Source organism: Phalangium opilio, unplaced genomic scaffold (assembly GCF_054372755.1).
Source record: "Phalangium opilio isolate 3A_F unplaced genomic scaffold, DU_Popi_V2 ptg000082l_1, whole genome shotgun sequence".
In the NCBI taxonomy this organism is placed as follows: domain Eukaryota; kingdom Metazoa; phylum Arthropoda; class Arachnida; order Opiliones; family Phalangiidae; genus Phalangium; species Phalangium opilio.
The window spans coordinates 14,114,309-14,135,197 of record NW_028324189.1 but is presented as its reverse complement, the minus strand read 5'-3'; the positions used below and the strand labels follow the sequence as shown (position 1 = coordinate 14,135,197).

Genomic DNA, 20,889 nt, shown 5'->3' with positions numbered 1-20,889 from the left:
CTAAGTGAATTTTCCACCTATTAAGGCTAAGAGGCATAATTAGAGAGAACTATGTTACTTATGATTGTACTAATATAGGAAAAAATCGCCTGATTATAGACCGTGATTTTTACCTCTCCGTGTGACGTAGTCCAGGAGAGGTTCTGTAACGGCCGTGTCTGTGTGTGTGTCTGTCTGTGTGTGTGTCTGTGTGTCTGTCTGTCTGTTGTTACACCCACGTGACCGCGTTCGCAGTTTGCGTATCGGAGCAAACGTGTTCGCCATTTCCGAACTGCTTTCACAGTCACGGAAATGGCTCCTCTACTTGAGTTCTCACGCCACCATCTTCTGGTCTTTGTCCATCCCACACGGACACCAGTCTGTTCTTACTGGCTTCTAATCACCACCATTTTCTGTTCTTTGTCAATCCCACATTGACACCAGTCTGCACTTACACTGGCTTCTAACACCACCTTCCACTGGTCTTCCGTCTATTCCACATAGACACCAATCTGTATCATTGGCTTCTACTCCATTATCATCGTTTGGTTTTAGGATATACGCGGCGATCAGCTAGGGTTACGAGAAACGTCTAGCCTCCATAAGGTGGGATCGACCACCAGAGGTTTCGCAATTGCGCTTTTTCCTTACTATTATAATGGAAACGAATCGTATATATACCCCAAATTTGAAAAAAGCGGGCAAGAGGGGTACCCTTCACTTTAAACGTCAATATTAGCAAAGTTTGAGAAGATAATAGGTATAACTTTATTTTAAACGATTTAACTATTATTAATGTTAATTATTGAAGATTAAAATAATTAAAAATAATTATATTTATTTAAATATTAAAGATAAACCTCTCGTGCAAAGAGAGAAATTATCATTGCCTCCTATATCTACCAAGGCCCGTGCATGCGATATATTTCCTTCATTGCCTCCTATATCTATCAAGGACCGTGCATTGTGATATATTTCATTCATTGCCTCCTATATCTATCAAGGCCCGTGCATTGTGATATATTTCATTCATTGCCTCCTATATCTATCAAGGCCCGTGCATTGCGATATATTTTTCAAAACAACAACAAAAATGGGAAACCCCAACTCAGAAACATAATAACGTTTTCATTGGATACTTAAGTTTATATAATCTTCTTGACACGGAGAGGTAATATTTTGGTTTTCCCAACTTGTTACACACTAAAATTAGAACTATCGTAACGAGAAATCTAACTTTCTCAGTTCAATGCACCATAATATTAAGTACGCACATGATTGTAAGTTTGGTAACAGACCATTTTCTTTGATCAATGAAAATAGTGTGGGGTAAAAAAGGAAATAATTTTGGAATTTTATACACAAACCCAGCAACGCTGCCAAAGTTTTATTAGGCATTTCACCAGGCCCAAATGGGCATCTAACTTATTTTTCTAATATCTATGCTGGGCGAACCTCAGATAAGAAGCTGGCCAACCATTGTCACTTAATTGACCTACTCGAAGAAGGTGATCTAGTTATGGCCGATATAAGAAAGGATTTGGACGCTAGAAAAATTAATCTTAGTATCCCAGATTATTTCGGTCAGCGTGATCAGTTTGTGGAAAAAGAAGTGAACAAAGTAGGGATATTGTTAAAAATAGAATTCATATTGAACGAGCTATAAGGAAGGCGAAAAAGTTTCAAATACAACAGGGTGTGATTCCTATTACTTGATAAAATTTACATGATTAGTTGTCACTTATAAAATATCTGCGGACCTTCAATTCAAGAATAAAGCAAAACTTTTTGAAGTATTTTTTTTACTTTACAAATCATTGTTAAGGTTTTCCAATAAATATTTTTTTTTTACATCCTTGGATACCAGACTCTAACTCTTCTGCAAAACAGGAACAGTGGTTGGTGGAAACAAATACACTTCTATTTAGCTTACTGGCTTTTTTAACCACTTTTGATGGAATGTCAGCAGGTATCGACTTAATTCTTCTTAAGGCAGTTTCTCTTTTAGTAGTGCGCTTTTTCAGCTTTGAGTCACTATGTTTTTTGGGGTTCTTTTCAAACGATTTAATTGCTTTAAAAGTTGAATTAACATTTTCTTGACTGGAATTATTTTCTCGACTAGAATTATTTTCTTGACAAGAATTCTTTGTTAGACCTAAGACCATTAACAACCCCCGGGACTCGCAACGCAATAAGATCCTCGTATTGAAATTTGCGCCTCTAGGAGTTACGGCTGTTTTCACGACAAGGGTACCACGAAGCGGCAACGGATAGAAACTTATAGGGTGTACAGAACTTCCGGTTCCAGATATCGCTTAAGAAAAGAAATAAGATCGTCTTCTTCTAAGTTCGGAGGCCGAGGCCGCAACGGTTTAATGTACAATTATGATAAATAAGCAAAATAATATATCGCTAAATTAGCTTGATATCTGGCAGATAAAAAATATGTACACGTTAACATTTTCATTCCCATCTTCTCCGTCGTGATCCGCCATTTTTAAATAGCAAAGAGAGGAACCTGTAAACCGGAAATTCGGTACCCCCTAAAAGTTTCCTCAATATACCACAAGGGTCGCTTGGATCGCGCGTAACAGAAAACCACGAAAAGTAGAAAGCTTGCGTTGCGAGTCCCGGGGGTTTTTAATGGTCTTAGGTTAGACTAGATTTCATTTCCTTTAAGCTGTCTCGTAAAGCTTTCTGGGCTTTTAGCGTTTCCTTGGTATCGTGTTGGTAGTGTTCTAACACATCTTTTACCAAACATTTTCCTCTAGTATTTAAAAACGTGTCCAAAGCAACTAACAACCATTTTTCTTCGTTTTCTAGACATATTGATTTCCACATATCTCTAATGTTTCTCATTTGCATAATATGTCTCATTGCAATACTTTTTAAGTCTCTATTTTTAATTCTGGCACTACTACCGAATAGAAAAGATCGGAGACTTTTTGATTTCAATAAAAAGTTGGTAAAATGCATGCTTTACTCTAATTAGCCCTCTTCGTGACAACATGTTGGTCCATTCTTCCGATCCATCGCTCCATTCCACATCTCACTAGCATCGCCTCTTATTATGTTTTTAATTGCGTCTTCTGGACATTCGTTTTCTATTACATTGTCTGGCTATATATCCGGCAACGTGCCTTAGAACATCAAGATTTTTTTCTGACTCGTATAGACAAATGTGGATGACAATGGCCATAGAGCCTGTGTTAAAAAACGCGGACAGCAAAGTTGCGCCAATAACTATTTAGTTTCCTAGTGACTGATGGACTTGCAAACTCGCGACTGAAAATAGTTCAGACATTTATGCTCCTTGGTTTAACCATAACCCACTCGATCACGCGAATCACGATGCAAGCTGCTCGCGCTATAGCTAAATTACCGAGATTTATTATAAACGTATGTAGTTTTACGTGCTCTTCTATTGCTTCGATAACCTTACTTAAATCCATATTATACCTTCAAATACCTTTTAAAACATTACCAGCTACTCTGTCCTGACTACAAACACAAATCGAGGAAGTTTTAGCATACAAAATAGCAGACGACGGTAACCGCGTAACCGCGAATTAACACAAGACCTATTTTAAGGGAGTGAACAGGCCCAGTATAGCTACGCCAATAAAACGGTCAACTACGGCAAAACTCTGATGACCCGCGACTTTTGGCCATTTTCATACTTTTCCTCTCATCCACTTTTGGTATAGAGGAGTTTGTTAATTGTTAGTTCAGCAAACGGGCTTCGGTATTTGGAAACTTCACTTTTCCCTAGTGTCAACACCAACCTTTAATTTCAACATTAAAAAGGACATAGATTTCTAGGAATTTGGATATTAAATTCTATTGAATACACTCATTAATATCACAAAAATGCTTATTTCTGCCAAAAATGTCCCTCAAAAGTCCATATTTTCTTTCTCCAATTCAAATTTTTATTGTTTCTATGTAGACGGTGTCGCTCGAGGTGAGCTCCAATTTTAAGTTCGATGAAATTTCCAAAATGTTGGAACCTTTTTTCAGTCTTAATTGTTTAATTTCTGCTTCTTCATTTTCTTTTAATTTAGTAAGAAAAACGCTTACTGCTTCGTTTTCAATTTTAAACATATTCCTCTTTCCAAAATGGTCTTGAGTACTACTTATGTAAACAGCACCTATATTAATTGAAAGTAACCATGTAAAAATAACAGAATTAATTTGATATCATTAATAGTTAATTCTCACCTTTTAGAAAATACTCCTTTACTGACATTTTGTCAAAACATACTATGATGCTAGCAAAGAGACTTGTTACTATCCCATGCTTGATGCTTTCAAAATTTACATCGTTATCCGTTAACAACAACAATTTGACGTCACATTGGAAGTCTCGTTGTACCTGAGCATAGGTTGTGCGCAGGAAAAAGGAGCAACAAGTTTTGGAATTCCTGCCACTCCTTGGGGTTTATAGTCTCTATGGTTTTAAGCGGGAAAAGACTGCAGGGGGTAAGTATAATCTCCCCGCCAAAATCTCCTGTCCATAGATAGATGATTGGCGTTAGTGAAACTCATAGGTTATTATTGGGTACGGATCCAAGTCTTATTTTATTTCGATGGCTTCGTTAGAACAAACTAATTAGTTCTCTTCTTGGCTGCCTTATGGATTCAGCCTACGGATTTTGAAGGTTCCCCTAATTTCCGAGGAAAAATCCATTAACTTAATTTTGCCCGCCGGATTTACGGTTTTCCGTTTTATAAAATTTACTCGGGTTTTGCCGTTTTCAGAAGTTAATAATTAGTTGTATAAGTATACCACCAATATTAATCAATTGATAATTTCTTTTCTTTTTCGTTTAACCCTTATATAACCTACCGCAATTAGTCAAGCGGGGAACTGAACTGAATTAAATTATAGTATATATTGAATGTTTCAAAATTATTTTCATCTATTTTGCAGAATATTTAAATTATATAATAAAATTAAGTTGCTTTTGTCCTTGTTGGTTTTTTTTAAAATAAGAAGCAGGTATAAACACTCCCATTAATTTTATGGCGTTAAAAACTTCCACGGAAATTAATTAATTGCTCCATTTAAAAACCAAGGCTTAGTATATTAGTAAGAAACCATTGGAAACGATGTGGTTTCATTATCACTGACAAGATACACGCGTTATCACGAGATATGGGGGTTGTCGTACATACGAAGGGATGTTTAGGAATTCTGGGCATTTTTTTACTTCCCATCATGCTTTTCGAAACAAGGATATTTTACCCCAAGTTGCCAACAAATGCATTGCAAAAAGGGCGCCTTTTTTGTTTTCCCTCACGTGTTTTCGGCATTTTTAAGGAAACGGGGGGGGGGGGGGGGTATGCGCGCGAGAAAAAAATACGTGGCTCCACGCGCTACAAATATTTCATTTACACCGATTTTTTTATACAGTAATGGCACCTTGTATTATATTTCCATTGAAGTTTATAAGGTTAAAGTTGGGGGAACTGACATCAGTCAGTGTGTTCATGGAGGCCCAGTAATAGAATGGAAGCTTTGGTTGTATTTGAGGTAATGGCTCACGAATGTTATTAAGGACTTGCTATTTTCCTTCTTATGGGATGGGCTCTCCTCCCTTCAACACTCCTTCTTTATTCGATTGTTTTACTTTAAGATGTGGGGGATAGACGTTAATTATTTGAGGTAAATTAATATTTGACCCGTAAATGTTATTTGACTTGTAGTATTTGCAAAATGGGTTTGTTTTTCTTCAATTTATGGGCTTTTGGTGATAATATATATATAGTATTGGAGTACGTAATCTTTACGTAAAATGGGGGATTATTATAGCACTTGACACAATACCATCGGGGTTTTTAATTCTTTTTTTACAGTTTTTCAACCCACAAGCGAAGAAATATTTTGGAAATCTTATTGAATTCAGTCTTGCCCTTGATAAATTTTCTTTTTGTTTTCTCTACGTGATTTTTATCTATTTTCTTTTTCTTTCCCACAGAACGAAAATTCAGTCGCCACGCCCCATTTGTTAAATATTCATTCTTGTTGGTTTAATCATAACCCTGTAATACTCCGCAAGTACTATCATCTTACTTATGTAGATTGTTTTATGTCCCATAAAGACATTTTCAAATGAAGAGACGTGATATGTTATTTTTATTCCTTTTCTCTGTTTCACATTACACAGTTTAGTACAATATTTTGAAATTGGAAAGTGTATACTAATTTGCGAAATTGTTCTGTAATTAACCCTATAAGTAAGTAGTTCCGGAACAAAAGTGCTTAGTAAGTCAATATGGTATACTCCTATTGGATAGAATCCCGTTGGACCGAATTCTGATTTGTTTAATTGTAGCCAAATTTAAAACAATTTATAGCCCACGAGCGATTTTCTGCTGAATGGGAATATTTATGTGGATGAGCTTTCCACTGAATGGGATGGGTTTACACATATAAACAAGACGGCCCAAGGGCTCGTAATAGTAGCCATATCGTACGAGTGAATAGCCCCTCTATACCCTACCCTAATGAGTGGATAACCCCTCTATACCTTACCCTAATGAGTGAATAGCGCTATCTTTTACAATGCTTAAATGATTTACCGTGCATAAAATCAGAGTGAATAGCCCCTCGATTCCCCCACTCTAAACAGTGGTTAAATTATAACCGTATAAATTTACTTATGCTGTAATTCTAATATTCCGGCAAATCGAAGAACAGATAGTTTTTAGTGATAATCCCCTCGATGAGTTTACAACATAGACTAATGCCGATGCACACTTATCGCAGCTTATAAATTTCTAACAAGGACTTATGCCCAGAAACTTTTGAAAGAGAAAGTTTAGTTATAGTGATTACGCATTTTAGTGATTATCCCCTCGAATTACCTTTAGCAATGCTAAAATGATCAAACGCATAACGCTCATTTAACACTATGTTAGCTCTATCTAAACCCACATTTGAATTAACCGCCAAAACAATCCAGTCAAACATAACATAGATGACGATAGCTACCGAACGAGAACGAAACACATGAGGAGCGCGGTAGAAAAATCGTTATCTATTTAATTAGCACATACATAAAAAGAAAATAAATATAAAAACCCCAAACATACAAATTCATAAGTATCCGACCCCACAGATAAAAATTCAAAAGTTTCCGACCCCACAGATTAAGAGGTACCCCACCCCATATCACCCCGACATTTTAGAGATAAAAATAAATAATAAAAACTCGGAGTTTGTATCAAGTCTCTATGGTTTAGTGGTTAGAACGTTTGTCTACTACGCTAGCGACCCGGGTTCGATTCCCGGGTCTGACCTGAAAAAATTTTAATTATAATTAAATCTCTAACCGAGCCCAGTAACCCCTATGGGTGGGTTGTGGTAATATAAAGTTCCTTTTAAGCTAAAATCTGACGATAACGAAGCGACAACCCCGGCCACTACTACTACTACTACTACGACGGCTCGGGTCATACTAAGAGCCTATCGTATACTACGATATGGCTAAAAAATAGCGTTTCCCTTGAGTTGCCGAGCTCCAGTAGCGTAATGAATAGAGGGAATCGGATAATCGAAGAAGTTAAGCAGCATCGAGCGCCGTTAGTATTTGGGAGGGAGATCTCTTAAAGGTAAGGTTGGGTTAGAGTTAGGTTAGTAATATTTCATAAGAAAAACTAAAATGTTACGCCTATTACAAAATATTGAAGTATAGCTTCATTGACTTTCCAAATTAATATGCCTTTTCCAAAAATTAGGTTAGGTTAGTAATTTTTTATAAAAAAAACTAAAATGTTACGCCTTTTCCAAAATATTGAAGTTTATCTTCATTGACCATCCAAATTAATATGCCTTTTCCAAAGGTTAGGTTAGTAATATTTTATAAAAACACTAAAATGTTACGCCTTTTCCAAAATATTGAAGTTTATCTTCGTTGACTTTCCAAATTAATGTGCCTTTTCCAAAGATTAGCTTAGGTTATTAATATTTTATAAAAAACTAAAATGTCACGCCTTTTCCAAAATATGGAAGTTTATCTTCATTGACTTTCCAAATTAATATGCCTTTTCCAAAAAATTACATTTTATATTCACTTCCGATATAACGTTACTCCTTTTTGAATAATATTGTCCTTTATTTTTGTGCTAAGATATTTGCATTACATATGAAACCATTAGCTCTGATCATACGAGTAAATACTAACTTAAACAAGTTGGAAAAAACCAAATTAACCTCTCCGAGCCGAGACGAATTTACTTTCTAAACACAGGTCCACCAGCTAATGAGAAAAACCGGAAATACATAGTTCAAATTGGCGATATTTTTCCAAGGTCTTTAGCAAAGGCTTAAGCGTTTAACATTTTCCTTTGTATCCTCAATAATTCTAATGAGGACCTAAAATATATCACTGAAGGGTGTATTTAACTTTCGGCTCACTCTGAACCGTTAACACCTCGTATAAGAGGAGGCGAAACAAGGTCATTTCTAGTTTAAATCTAGGGTATCTTATTTCACAGACCCAATCGTTTCAACACTTGAGGATAGATGAAGAATTAACATCCATATTATCTAATTAAAAAGTAAACACCAAATTTGAAATGTTAATATCAAAAGATGTTCTTGGAATATTAAGATGAAACAGAGCTTTATAGCTACACAACTACTTAAAGAATCGTAATGCCGAAAAATATTTAAAATATTTCCATTTAATATTCTGCAAAAAGGAAATGTTATCGTTTTGTAAGAGATCTTATCATCCTACTCGCTTTATATTAACTTTGATGTGCGTGTAGTGTTTCGATTCGGATGCAATCTTCATTACTCGTTCTATATAAACTCTCACTTGTGTCATTACATAGAAATACGTTTATCTTAAATAATTAATCAAATATAAATGATATCAATTATTTTAATCGCCAGTAAATAACTTTAAAAATAGTTAAATCGTTTAAAATAAAGTTGTTCCTATTATCTTTCGAAACTTTGCTATTATTGACGTTTAAAGTGAAGGGTACCCCTCTTGCCCGCTTTCTTCAAATTTTGGGGTAAATATACGATTCGTTTCCGTTATAATAATAGATAAAAACGCATTCGCGTGAACCGATGGTGGAAGCCCTGCCATTGGGAGGCTAGACGTTTCTCGTAACCCTAGCTGATCGCCGCGTATATCTTAAAACCAAACGATAACGATGGAGAAGAAGCCGGAATGGACAAAGACCTGAAGATGGTGGTGCATAGAAGCTGGTGTCAATGTGGGATTGTCGAAGAACAGAAGATGGTGGTGCATAGAAGCTGGTGTCAATGTGGGATTGTCGAAGAACAGAAGATGGTGGTGCATAGAAGCTGGTGTCAATGTCGGATTGACGAAGAACAGAAGATGGTGGTGCTTACGAGCCAGAAAGTACAGGCTAGTGTCCATGTGGGATGGACAAAGACTAGCAGATTGTGGTCCTTAGAAACCAGTTACTAAAGACTGGCGTTGGCAGATGAATGGGCAAATTTCCGTGAACCGCGAACGCGTTCCGGAAATTGGGTATTTGTTTGCTCCGATTTGTAAACTGCGAACGCGGTCACGTGGGGTCTGACAGACAGACACACACACACAGACAGACAGACACACACGTCCAGTCATCGTCACTCGGAGAGGTAAAAACAACAATTTGAAAAAAAACAAGTTGGGAAAACCAAAATATTACCTCTCCGTGTCAAGAGGTCTACTACTACAAACATATTTACCTAGATATGGAATTATTTCACTTTTTTGAAGTAAAAATTTACGAAATATTGAAGCAGTATTCCAAACATAGCGAATGTACAGTAAAGCAGACGACATTTTACATCCAATAAGGATAAATCTTGGACACATGGAAATCAGTCAATGGGGAAAAGAACAGGAAATGAAGTCTACGCTTCAGCTGTTTACCCTTTATTCTGAAAGCTACATTCACAAATGGTTTGCAGTGTAAACACTATCGTCTCGTCTCACCTCAACCATATTCTTAGTTTGCCAACATGAATGATAACGTTAAATAACACCAAAGCTAAATTGTAGCTAGACGCACTAATAGTCAATGCGCACCATAAAGAGAATAATAAGTCTGTAGTTACTAGCCGTTTACCATTAGCCCTTTTACTAACCTTATTATTATTATTATTATTATTTAAGAGTGTATTTAACTTTCGACTCACTCTGAACCGTTGATGTCTGTTCATTTCAGACACGAAAATCAAAGCCAAAAGTTTACTTCACCTCAGGCCTCAATTATTTACTCTTTGTTTCACTAAGCCTATTGCGGATAATACTTGTTATACGCGCCTGAGTCTAGGTCTTAGTTTTCTTCATGAAATTACTAAACCAAGGATTATTCTATATACAGATGAAGTATAGCTTACGCAATATATAAACAGCCATTTCAAATAACAATATTAAAATAAATTTTTGGAATATCAAAATGAAACAGAGCATTAAAGCTACAAAAGTACTAAATGCATCATAATTACGAAAAATACTTCCACATATTCACTTTATATTATGGAAAAAGGGAATATTAAGGTTCTGTATGATTTCAAACACATCAACACAAGGCTAACTGCTAACGCGACGCACTAGTGTAACAATGGACGGACACACACAGACAAAAACATAGACTGCTTTTTAAATCTTTCCGTATTAATTTTGAGTTGAGAAACAAGATTATCTTTAATATTTAAATAAATATAATTATTTTTAATTATTTTAATCTTCAATTATTAACATTAATAATAGTTAAATCGTTTAAAATAAAGTTATACCTATTATCTTCTCAAACTTTTCTAATATTGACGTTTAAAGTGAAGGGTACTCCTCTTGCCCGCTTTCTTCAAATTTTGGGGTATATATACGATTCGTTTCCATTATAATAGTAAGGAAAAAGCGCAATTGCGAAAACCTTTGGTGGCCGATCCCACCTTAGGGAGGCTAGACGTTTCTCGTAACCCTAGCTGATCGCCGCGTATATCCTAAAACCAAACGATGATAATGGAGTACAAGCCAATGATACAGATTGGTGTCTATGTGGAATTGACGGAAGACCAGTGGATGGTGGTGTTAGAAGCCAATGATACAGATTGGTGTCTATGTGGAATAGACGGAAGACCAGTGGATGGTGGTGTTAGAAGCCAATGATACAGATTGGTGTCTATATGGTATAGACGGAAGGCCAGTGGATGGTGGTGTTAGAAGCCAGTGTAAGTGCGGACTGGTGTCAATGTGGGATTGACAAAGAATAGAAGATGGTGGTGGTGGAAGCCAGAAAAGTACCAGACTGGTGTTCATATGGGATGGAAGAAGACCAAACATGGTGGTGTGAGAGCTCAAGTATAGAGTAGCCAACGGAGAGAAATACAATTTTCCAAATTTCTGTGAACTGTCAATGCGGTCCGGAAATTGGGAACACGTTTGCTCCGATACGCAAACTGCGAACGCGGTCACGTGGGTGTAACAACGGACAGACAGACAGACACACACACACAGACAGACAGACAGACAGATACGGCCGTTACAGAACCTCTCCTGGACTACGTCACACGGAGAGGTAAAAAGAAAATAAAGGAAACTTCATGATTGGAAATCCGCCCAAATTGCGGTATGCGGTCAAATGGGATTCGGCCGAACAAGACATTCGTTCCAATAGGATTCGACGCAATGGTACACAATCAGTTAATATTGATATTATGTTGGTGAAAATTGTTCTTAAATAGAAGAAATTTTGTTTAAAGGGTTAACCTTGCGACTTTTGCGCACCGAAATTGCATAAGTGAGAGTAGAATGCCTGAAGCCAGAATAATTAGTGGTAGAAACACGTTGTCCATCGTCATGCCTTGTTTGGGGGCTATGTTCATTTCGTGACCTGCTTGCAACAGAAAATACGTATAATCGTCTTTAATGGTTTAGTCGCGATAGAACGTTCCTCCTTCGGTGTAACGCAAAATGCTGAAGTTTTTTAAACTCGTAAGATGATTTTGAGGTTTTTTTGCCCGAGTTGTCTTTGGTAGAACTGTTCTTTGGCGGTTTTAGACAAACCTTTCCTGCAAGCGAGACCCCACTACTCCGTCATCATTAGTTCCACAGAAATGTGGACGAATTTTTTACGCATTACATCTTCTCGGTAGTCGAACATTAAAGGAAGGGAGCGAAGAAGATACGATAACCTATTGTTCAAAACTGCGTTCCCTCCTAGAGTTTTGCCCAATATCGTAGAAAGTAGTTCATCAAAAGTTTCAAGAATCCCATCATATTTAACGGCTTGTTCGAACGCGGCTGTTGGAGTGTTTAAGTAAATTTCACGAATAATATTCTTTAGTCGAATTGAATTTCGTCACTTTATGGCAAGATTGCGGTCCCAAACCGCCTACGACTACACTCACTTTAAAGAGCTGTGAAGCTAGCAATCCCAATTGTTGATAAATGTGTAATTTGGGTCTAGAGGTCAAGTCGTCCAGGTTATCGATGTAATTGGGACGGTCAGCCGATGAGAAGGAAGAGAAAACGTTGCAGGTTGCCATAAAAATAATCGTTGTTGATACGAAGATGCAAGTACTTAGTAAAATGCGCTGGGACATAACAAAAGGCGTCCATTCTGTTGCTGCTTAAAGAAACAAAATCAGTCTAAACCATGCATTAAATACCTATAGTGTTATCGGACGTACCCTTGTTAAATAGAAATCCGAATACGATTAAAGAGGAATTAAGTATTTCATTGGTCACTGAAGTCCGTAGCGATAGCGAACGGTAGATGTACTGCGAGAGACCCATCAAGAACGAGGCCACGATGAAGTAGCCCATAATGCACAACCACACCTGGAATACACGAAGAGTTAAAATCCACAGAAATTGGATACGTTAATTACGTCTTTACCTTAGTTTGAAATGTCTTCAGAAATAGGAAAGGTCCGTAACTGGCCCCGGTTGGACCCCCAGACATAATATGGACATCCTCGAAAAATGTCGTTCCGCCCCATTCCACCATGGGGAATTTTCGACTTTTTGCGGAATAAACGAAATTGTGAAGTCAGTTTTCTGAAAGATATATCAATTATAGTATACGACGAAGAATGGTCACCCCTTTTATACTGACGTTCTTTTCTATATCCGAAATATGTTTGGTATAGTCGTCAAGTCCTTGCTTGACTGTTACAATTAAGCCCCTGAACGTCGAACCATAAGAGACTTACGTCGAACATCTCGTCCAAATTTGCAGAGATACTTACAAGCTCCTCATTCGAAGTAAGACAGAACGGAACATGGAGCCCCATTGTCCGCTAAACTCTAACCGCTCCCGATTGTCAAGCTCAAGAAATAATAGCTTCATCCTGAAAGAAAAGCGCAGGATCTTTTCAGTCATGTTTGTCATTGTCATTTTATTTGTGTTTGAAAATATTCGTCAAGTTAAAAAATGCGTGATACCAATTCTCATCATTTTTAAAATTTATACTTTGGACGCTTTCCTATTTATAGCCAGGCTCACAACACAAACCCAAATCGAACCGGGTTAGCTACATTAATATCAGTATTTCTGCGTACTTTCGACGCCATTAACTAGCCAGGCTTTTTTTCCTTCAATGTTTTCGTATAAAATCCACGTTTCCTTTGTTGTAAATCGCGTAAGGGTTCTTTTTCTTCACGGTTAATAATTGTTTGGTTTTCCTTAATTGTGCATCCATTTTATAAATACCTGAAGTCTATTATAACCTCCCTTATCATTAATGTTGAAGTCACAAGTGTTTTTGACACATGATAAAGTGAAGACTCGACTGCCGATGGATTAGCAATGATAATGACAGTTATATCGTCTTTTTAGTGATAGAAAGTATGAGTTCATAGTTCAATCTGACGCTAGGGTTTCTGGACATCTCAGATTGAGTTGGTCAATATTTACATTAGAAAGAGGGAAACGATACACTTTGCATCTTTAGTATATTTTAACTTTAAATTTATCATCAATTGACACTCATTTAACTGTATACGTAACGTGTATGAAAGTACAACTTGATATTGCGACGTACCACCAATTCCAAATCATCCTCTCGTTCTTTTGCAGGTTAGCTTTTAGTGTTAGTGACATTTCATTGGTACATGAATTTTACGGGCTTCTGATAATGCCAAACAAAAATACAGGTCTTAATTCAACAATGATGATTTAGTCCCATGCTACGCCATCTAATTTCTTTGCATGCCTCAGTGCACTGGTTACTCGTTTGACAATCAGCCGCCTTTCTACCGGCAAATGTTGCAAAAATGGGTGAATAGAGATTTCCGAGGTCAGTAATGACAGGACTTAAGTAGCTTCCCTAGTAGCACTGCCGACGTAGGGCCTACATGGTCGGCTTTGTGTGTTACCGACGAGTTGGTAAAAAGTCACTAATAAGTCGGGAGAGTAATAGTTTGAAAGTCGAAATGTCCGCCTGGAGGGACGACGGACCGCCGGTTTTCCTACTGTTTTGAGGCTACTATAAAACGACTGTTGGCCGACTATATGTCGGCGTCATTATGCCTACCTAAAGCCGCGCTCAATCCGACGATTTCGCGGCTTTTTAGTATAGGAACGGTAAATCGTCGGTAAAGGGCAGGTAGAGTAAGGGTTTGAGAATCGAAATGTCCACCCGGTGGGACGATGGCCCACTGGTTTACCGACTGTTACGACACAAATGAAATACAACCCTCATCCAACACGTTTGAGAGTCGACTTAACCGCCTGTCAGCAAGAGGTCCGACGCTTTTGCGACGATCAAACCTTAACTCGAGGCCCGACGGTTTTGCGACGATCAAGCCTTAACTCGAGGCTTCATTCGCTTATAGTAAAGGATACTGATACCTAGTATTGAAATTTCTTTAATACATTTTCAATGAAAATCACTTTAGAATTTGTACTTTGAATATTTCAAGTAACATACAGGTTGAGCATCAATTATAACAATTTCAAATATTAAACAATGTATTCGATATTACACGACTAGTCTAATGGAAATATTAGCTGCCTAGCTAATTGGTTTCAACAAAAAGTAAAATTTTTCAGGGCGAGTATAATATTTACATCAATTAAAGCATTTATTAATATTCATTGTTAATGTCTTCGATGTGGCCAGTTACTATCTCTTAAATACAAAGATCTTAATGAAAAATATTATTATACACTTCCAGATTTTTTTAAGGAAAAAGAAAAACATACAATTCTAAAGGGTATTATTTCACACATTTTTCTCTTAAAATGTTTGAAACCGCATAAAAATTCTGTAACTAAAACAAATTGAGATCTATTTTGGAATTCAGTATTATTTTCACAACCAAAAATCTCTTAAATACTTAATACATAAGGTTTTTGAACTCCAAGCGCCCCAAAACACTTGCTTCTTTTATATTCAAACAAAGAAACTGAAGGTATACATAAACGTTTAAGTTTTGGTTTCACTTTATAGGGGTGTGGTTCCCAGCAGATGAGAAGCTAGGTAAAAAGCAAAGGCTTATGCATAAAACTGGCTCTAAGAGGTAGATAAATTGATAATTCAATAACAAAATTCAAACCTTACGTGACTAACGAAGACGTTTCTAGTTTATATAGTATGACAAAGAACCTTAGCAATGAAATTGAAAGCTAGCAAGCCTAGAACTAATCATTTTCGACCACAAAAATCTCGTTTAAACATTCTAACGACTCAGCAGCGTCAGAGAACTGGAAAGGCTAACTTGCTTTCGCACTAGCAGCGCCCTCTTCGTTGATGACGTGCATGGCGTTACCTTAGTTACGCCAATAGAACAGAGGCGTGTCACCTGACGCGAGAAATTACAGGAGGGAAAATTCAAACTAGAAAATCAGATGTGTTTTCTTGCTTTGAAGTTTTTTGTAAGGTTATGTTTCTAGTGTTGCCAAAAATATAGTATTATCAACTTCTGATTGTGGGTCGAAATATAGTATAAGTTAAATATTTAACAAAAATATTTTGGTGGCATATGCGGAATAGTAAAAGTAAAAAAAACCGTCCCACGGAAAAAGAAGGCCTACCAACAACTTCGTTTTTCATTTTACTCTTTTTAAACGTGACAATACCGACTAGCGGGAAGGAGTTGGTAATCAATTGGCAAAAATGGGTTACATGTTTAGGACGGTAGGCAAGCCTACTTCAAACCACCACAGTTCCAACTGTCGGATAAATGTCGGTTACTAAACGGCCTAAGCATAACTTTGCTTTTAATTTTACTCTTCTTAAACGTCACAATACCGACTAGCGCGAAAGAGTCGGTAATCAATTGGCAAAAAATAAGTTGGAATTTTCTAGACGGTAGGCAAGCCTGCTTTAAACCATCTCAGTTCCAACTGTCAGATAGATGTCGGCATTGCCAACTAAAAGAAGTAGTCGGCTCCATGAGTCGGAAAAGTGTCGGAATAAGCACGGTACAGCCGACTGGACCGTAAACCGACTATTCGACCTTTAACCGACTGTTATGCGGAAGGCTTGTGCTACTGGGGTTCGCGTCAATAATTTAAGCCATTATGTTTGTTTTAAGTCTGTACATTAAGTAGTTCCGTGACAAAAGTGATTATTGATATTGCTGATATTGTGTCATGGTGTTGTTCTCAAATACGAGATGGTTTTAAGGGTTGACCTTGCGGCTTTTGCGCCATTTTGGCCACCGCCATTGCGTTAGTGCTAGTAGAATTCCAGACGCCAGAATTATCAGTGGTACAAACACGTTATCCATCGTCATGCCTTGTTTGGGGGCTATGTTCATTTCGTGACCGGCTTGCAACAGAAAATGCGTGTAATCGTCTTTAATGGTGTAGTCGCGATAGAACGTTCCTCCTTCGGTGTATCGCAAAGTGCTGGAAATCAAAGTTTTTTCGTAACTGGATGATGAAAGTTTTGATTCTTTTTCTCAGTCACCTTTCGTAGAACTGTTCTTTGATGGGTTTTGACAAACCTTTCCGGCAGACGAGACCCCACTGCTCCCTCATCATTGGTTCCTCAGAAATGTGGAAGAATGTTTTACTCATTGCATCTTCTTCTAACAGGTCAAAGAATATAGGAATGTAGTTAAGAATCATAGACATCCTATTATTTATAACCGCTTTTCCTCCTAGAGTCTCGTCCAACACCCTTTCGATCAATCCATCATAATTGTCAATAATTCCTCCGCCTTTAACGGCTTGTTCAAACTCGGCTCGCTCCGTAGCTCTCGGAGAGTTCTAGTAAATTTCGTCAATCATTTTCTTTACTCGCTGAATTTTGTCAGTTTACGGCACTGAAAAGCGCGAGTTTACGACGAGGCAAGATTGCCAAATTATCGCCTACCATTTGATACTTACGTTAAAGAGCTGCGACACTAGCAACCACCGTTGTTGGTAAATTCGTATTTCAGGTCTAGAAGTCAAGTCCTCCAGGTTATCGATGTATTTGGGACGATCAGCCGATGAGAGGAAAGAGAAAACGTTGCAGGTTGCCATAAAAATCAGCGATGTTGATGCGAATATGCAAGTACTTAGTAAAATGCGCTGGGACATAATCGAAGGCGTCCATTCTGTTCCTGTGCTTGTGACATGTAATCAACCATAAACGCAGCCTGTTGTAATCGGATCTTACCCTGGTTAACAACAAGACCGAATACGACTAAAGAGGAATTGAGTATTTCATTCGTCACTGAAGTCCGTACTGATAGCGAACGGTAGCTGTATTGAGAGAGACCCATCAAGAATGAAGCCACGATGAAATAGCCCATAATGCTCAACCACACCTGGAATACATGAAGAGTTAAAATCCACGGAGATTGGACTCGTTAATTACGTCTTTACCGTAGTTTGAAATGTGTTCAGGATTAGGAAGGGTCCGTAACTGGCCCCAATTGGACCCCCGGAAATAGTATGGACATCATCGAAAAATGTCGTTCCGCCCCATTCCACCAGTGGCGACTTCTCGAGTTGTTGCGGGAAAAACGGGATTCCAAAGTCAGTTTTCTGAAAGATGAATCATTTAGTCTTTGACGATGAATGGTCGCCACTTTAACTGACGTTGTTTTCCATATTTGAGATATGGTCATGATAGTCTTCTGGTCCATCTTTGACTGTTAGATTGAAGCCCCTGAATATCGAGCGAACCATAAGAGACTTAAGTAATCTCGTCCAAATTTACAGCGATACTTACGAATTTCTCATTTGAATCAAGACGGAGCGAAACATAGAGCCCCAATACCCTCCAAACTTTAACCGCTGTTCATCTTCAAGATCAAGAAACATTGGTTCCCCCCTAAGAGAAACGCGCAGGACGTTCTCAGTCGTGTTTGTCATTGTCATTTTTTTCTTTTATGAACTTAAGAGGCTCTGTAAAAAGGGTGTTGACATTATAATCTTACTTAAAACAACAAGTTAGGCCGAAAGGGTTACGTGTTCTTTAATTCGCGCCCATTCTATAATTTCACTTTATGGCGGAATTCTTAAAAGTTAAATAGTATATTTCGAACCAATTTCCAGCGCAGTTGACCCTTTTGACCCGTTCGTTTCTAGAGCACGCTTAGAACTGAAACCCAAATCGAATAGGGTACATTAGTCACTTCAGTTGGCGTCCTTTCGACGTCTTTAACTTGCAACATTTTAAATCTTTTATGTTTTTTTAAAAAATCCATGGTTTCGTTGCGTATAATGAAGGGTTACCGCGACATTAACAAAACGCAAGGGTTCCTGTCTTCACGGTGTGTTATTTTTCTATTAGAAACCATGTAATTACGTATCCATTTTCATAATAATACCAGAAGGTTATAATAAACAACTTTAAATCCACGAGCTAAACTCAAAATACGCGGCTCGATACATAATTCTAAGACATTGCAGCATAGAACTAATACCAAATCAAACGCACGTTTTTTCCGCCTTAGGTTTTAGTTAATGACATTTCTTTTGTACTTGATTAATATGAGCTTCTGATAATACTGAACCTTAATAATTATCCTTATGCTTTTGGTTCAGTGATGTTGATTTACTTCGCGCTATCTGCGCTATTCAATTATTTTTTATCGTGGTCGTAATAAAAACGAGAAGTTTTAATACAGCTACCCCTTAACCCTTAAAAACATCAATGTTCAAAACAAATACTTTTGATTCTCAGTATGGATATGTTTTTATTGATTTCAAAAAGTGGTAGCAATATTTATTTTTTGAACAAACGTCAAGCACGGACCTAAATAGCTCTGCGTTACAATTGTTCTCAAATAGGAGATTCTTTTAAGGGTCTTTTTTGCGCCATTAGTGCTAGTAGAATTCCAGACGCCAGAATTATCAGTGGTACAAACACGTTATCCATCGTCATGCCTTGTTTCGGAGCTGTGTTCATTTCGCGACCGGCTTGCAACAAGTAATACGTATAGTCGTCTTTAATGGTAGAGTCGCGTTAGAACGTTCCTCCGTCCGTGTATCGAAAAATGCTTAAAATTATATTACGTTTAGTTCGTAACGGCAGGGTTGGTTTCTGAGGGTTTTTCCTGAGTTACCTTTGGTAGAACTGTTCTTTCACGGGTTTAGACAAACCTTTCCGTCAAACGAGACCCCACCATTACGTTATCATTACATAACATTATACGTCTCTCAGCCTGTAGAAAGGAACTTAACAGATCCTGTTCAAGGGACTTTTTTAACTTCGGTGTTATGACTATTAATAACACTAACAAAGCAAAAATAATAATCTCTAATAATAATAAAGTTTTGTCTAAGAAGGGATAGCCACACTAAGCCTGCGGCTTGTTTAATGGTGGGTCCCTTTACAGTTAGTAGAAGGGTGAATGCCACAGCTAACCGACAGCAACTATAATATCTATTACCGTTAACCGTTAACCTCTGCAAGTTTTGATGGAAAGGAGAAACCGGGTTAGACCACGAATCTATTTCATTTGCAACAAACATTGATTGTATTCTTTGACTGATTGCTCGCTTATATCCCATTGGATAGAATCCGTTGGGCAGAATTTCTTTCGACAGAAATCCCATTCGGCCGAAAATCCCATTCGACAGAAATCCCATTCGGCCGAAAATCCTATTCGACAGAACTCCCATTCGACAGAAATCCCATTCGACAGAAATCCCATTCGGTCGGAAATCCCATTCGACAGAAATCCCATTCGGTCGAAAGTCCCATTCGACAGAAATCCCATCTGGTCGGAAATCCCATTCGACAGAATGGTCATGTGAATGAATTCATTAAGTACAAGAAGAGAATCCAACCGTTCATGGGGCAAGCAGCCATTCTCGTTCTGCCAAGAGCCAACGCTAGAGGTAAAGAACGATGATTGGCGTCGCTTTTTGGCCCAAGCTTGAAGCTGCTGTTAACGACAATTCCGGATTATTTATGGAATAAATGAATTCGTCTATATCCGATTCCACACACCGAACCTAACCAAACCAAACCTAACCAAACCTAACCAAACCAAACCAAACCAAACCAAACCTAACCAAACCAAGCCAAACCTAACCAAACCAAACCAAACCTAACCTAACCAAACCAAACCTAACCAAACATAACCTAACCTAACCTAACCTAACCTAACCTAACCTAACCTAACCTAACCTAACCTAACCTAACCTAACCAAACCTAACCTAACCTAACCTAACCTAACCTAACCAAACCTAACCTAACCTAACCTAACCTAACCTAACCTAACATAACCAAACCTAACCAAACATAACCAAACATAACCAAACATAACCAAACCTAACCTAACCTAACCTAACCAAACCTAACCTAACCTAACCTAAACTAACGTAACCTAACCTAACGTAACGTAACGTAACCTAACCTAAACAAACCTAACCAAACCTAACCTAACCTAACCTAACCTAACCTAACGTAACCTAACCTAACCTAACGTAACCTAACCTAACCTAACGTAACCTAACCTAACCTAACCTAA

At 37.7% G+C, this 20,889-nt stretch overlaps 2 protein-coding genes across 2 annotated transcripts; both read right to left on the bottom strand.

Annotated features, from left to right (window-relative positions):
* Window positions 1-16,592: 16,592 nt before the first annotated feature.
* On the bottom strand, window positions 16,593-17,049 carry LOC149651887 (uncharacterized). The gene is made up of 2 exons (XM_089846989.1): window positions 16,883-17,049; window positions 16,593-16,821 (listed from the first exon to the last, which is right to left on the bottom strand). The coding sequence occupies exons 1-2, from the start codon at window positions 17,047-17,049 to the stop codon at window positions 16,593-16,595; spliced, it is 396 nt and encodes a 131-aa protein (XP_089703115.1).
* A 144-nt stretch (window positions 17,050-17,193) lies between these two features.
* Window positions 17,194-18,064, bottom strand: LOC149651886 (uncharacterized). The gene is made up of 2 exons (XM_089847134.1): window positions 17,579-18,064; window positions 17,194-17,522 (listed from the first exon to the last, which is right to left on the bottom strand). The coding sequence occupies exons 1-2, from the start codon at window positions 17,712-17,714 to the stop codon at window positions 17,287-17,289; spliced, it is 372 nt and encodes a 123-aa protein (XP_089703260.1). The 5' UTR covers window positions 17,715-18,064; the 3' UTR covers window positions 17,194-17,286.
* Window positions 18,065-20,889: the final 2,825 nt, after the last annotated feature.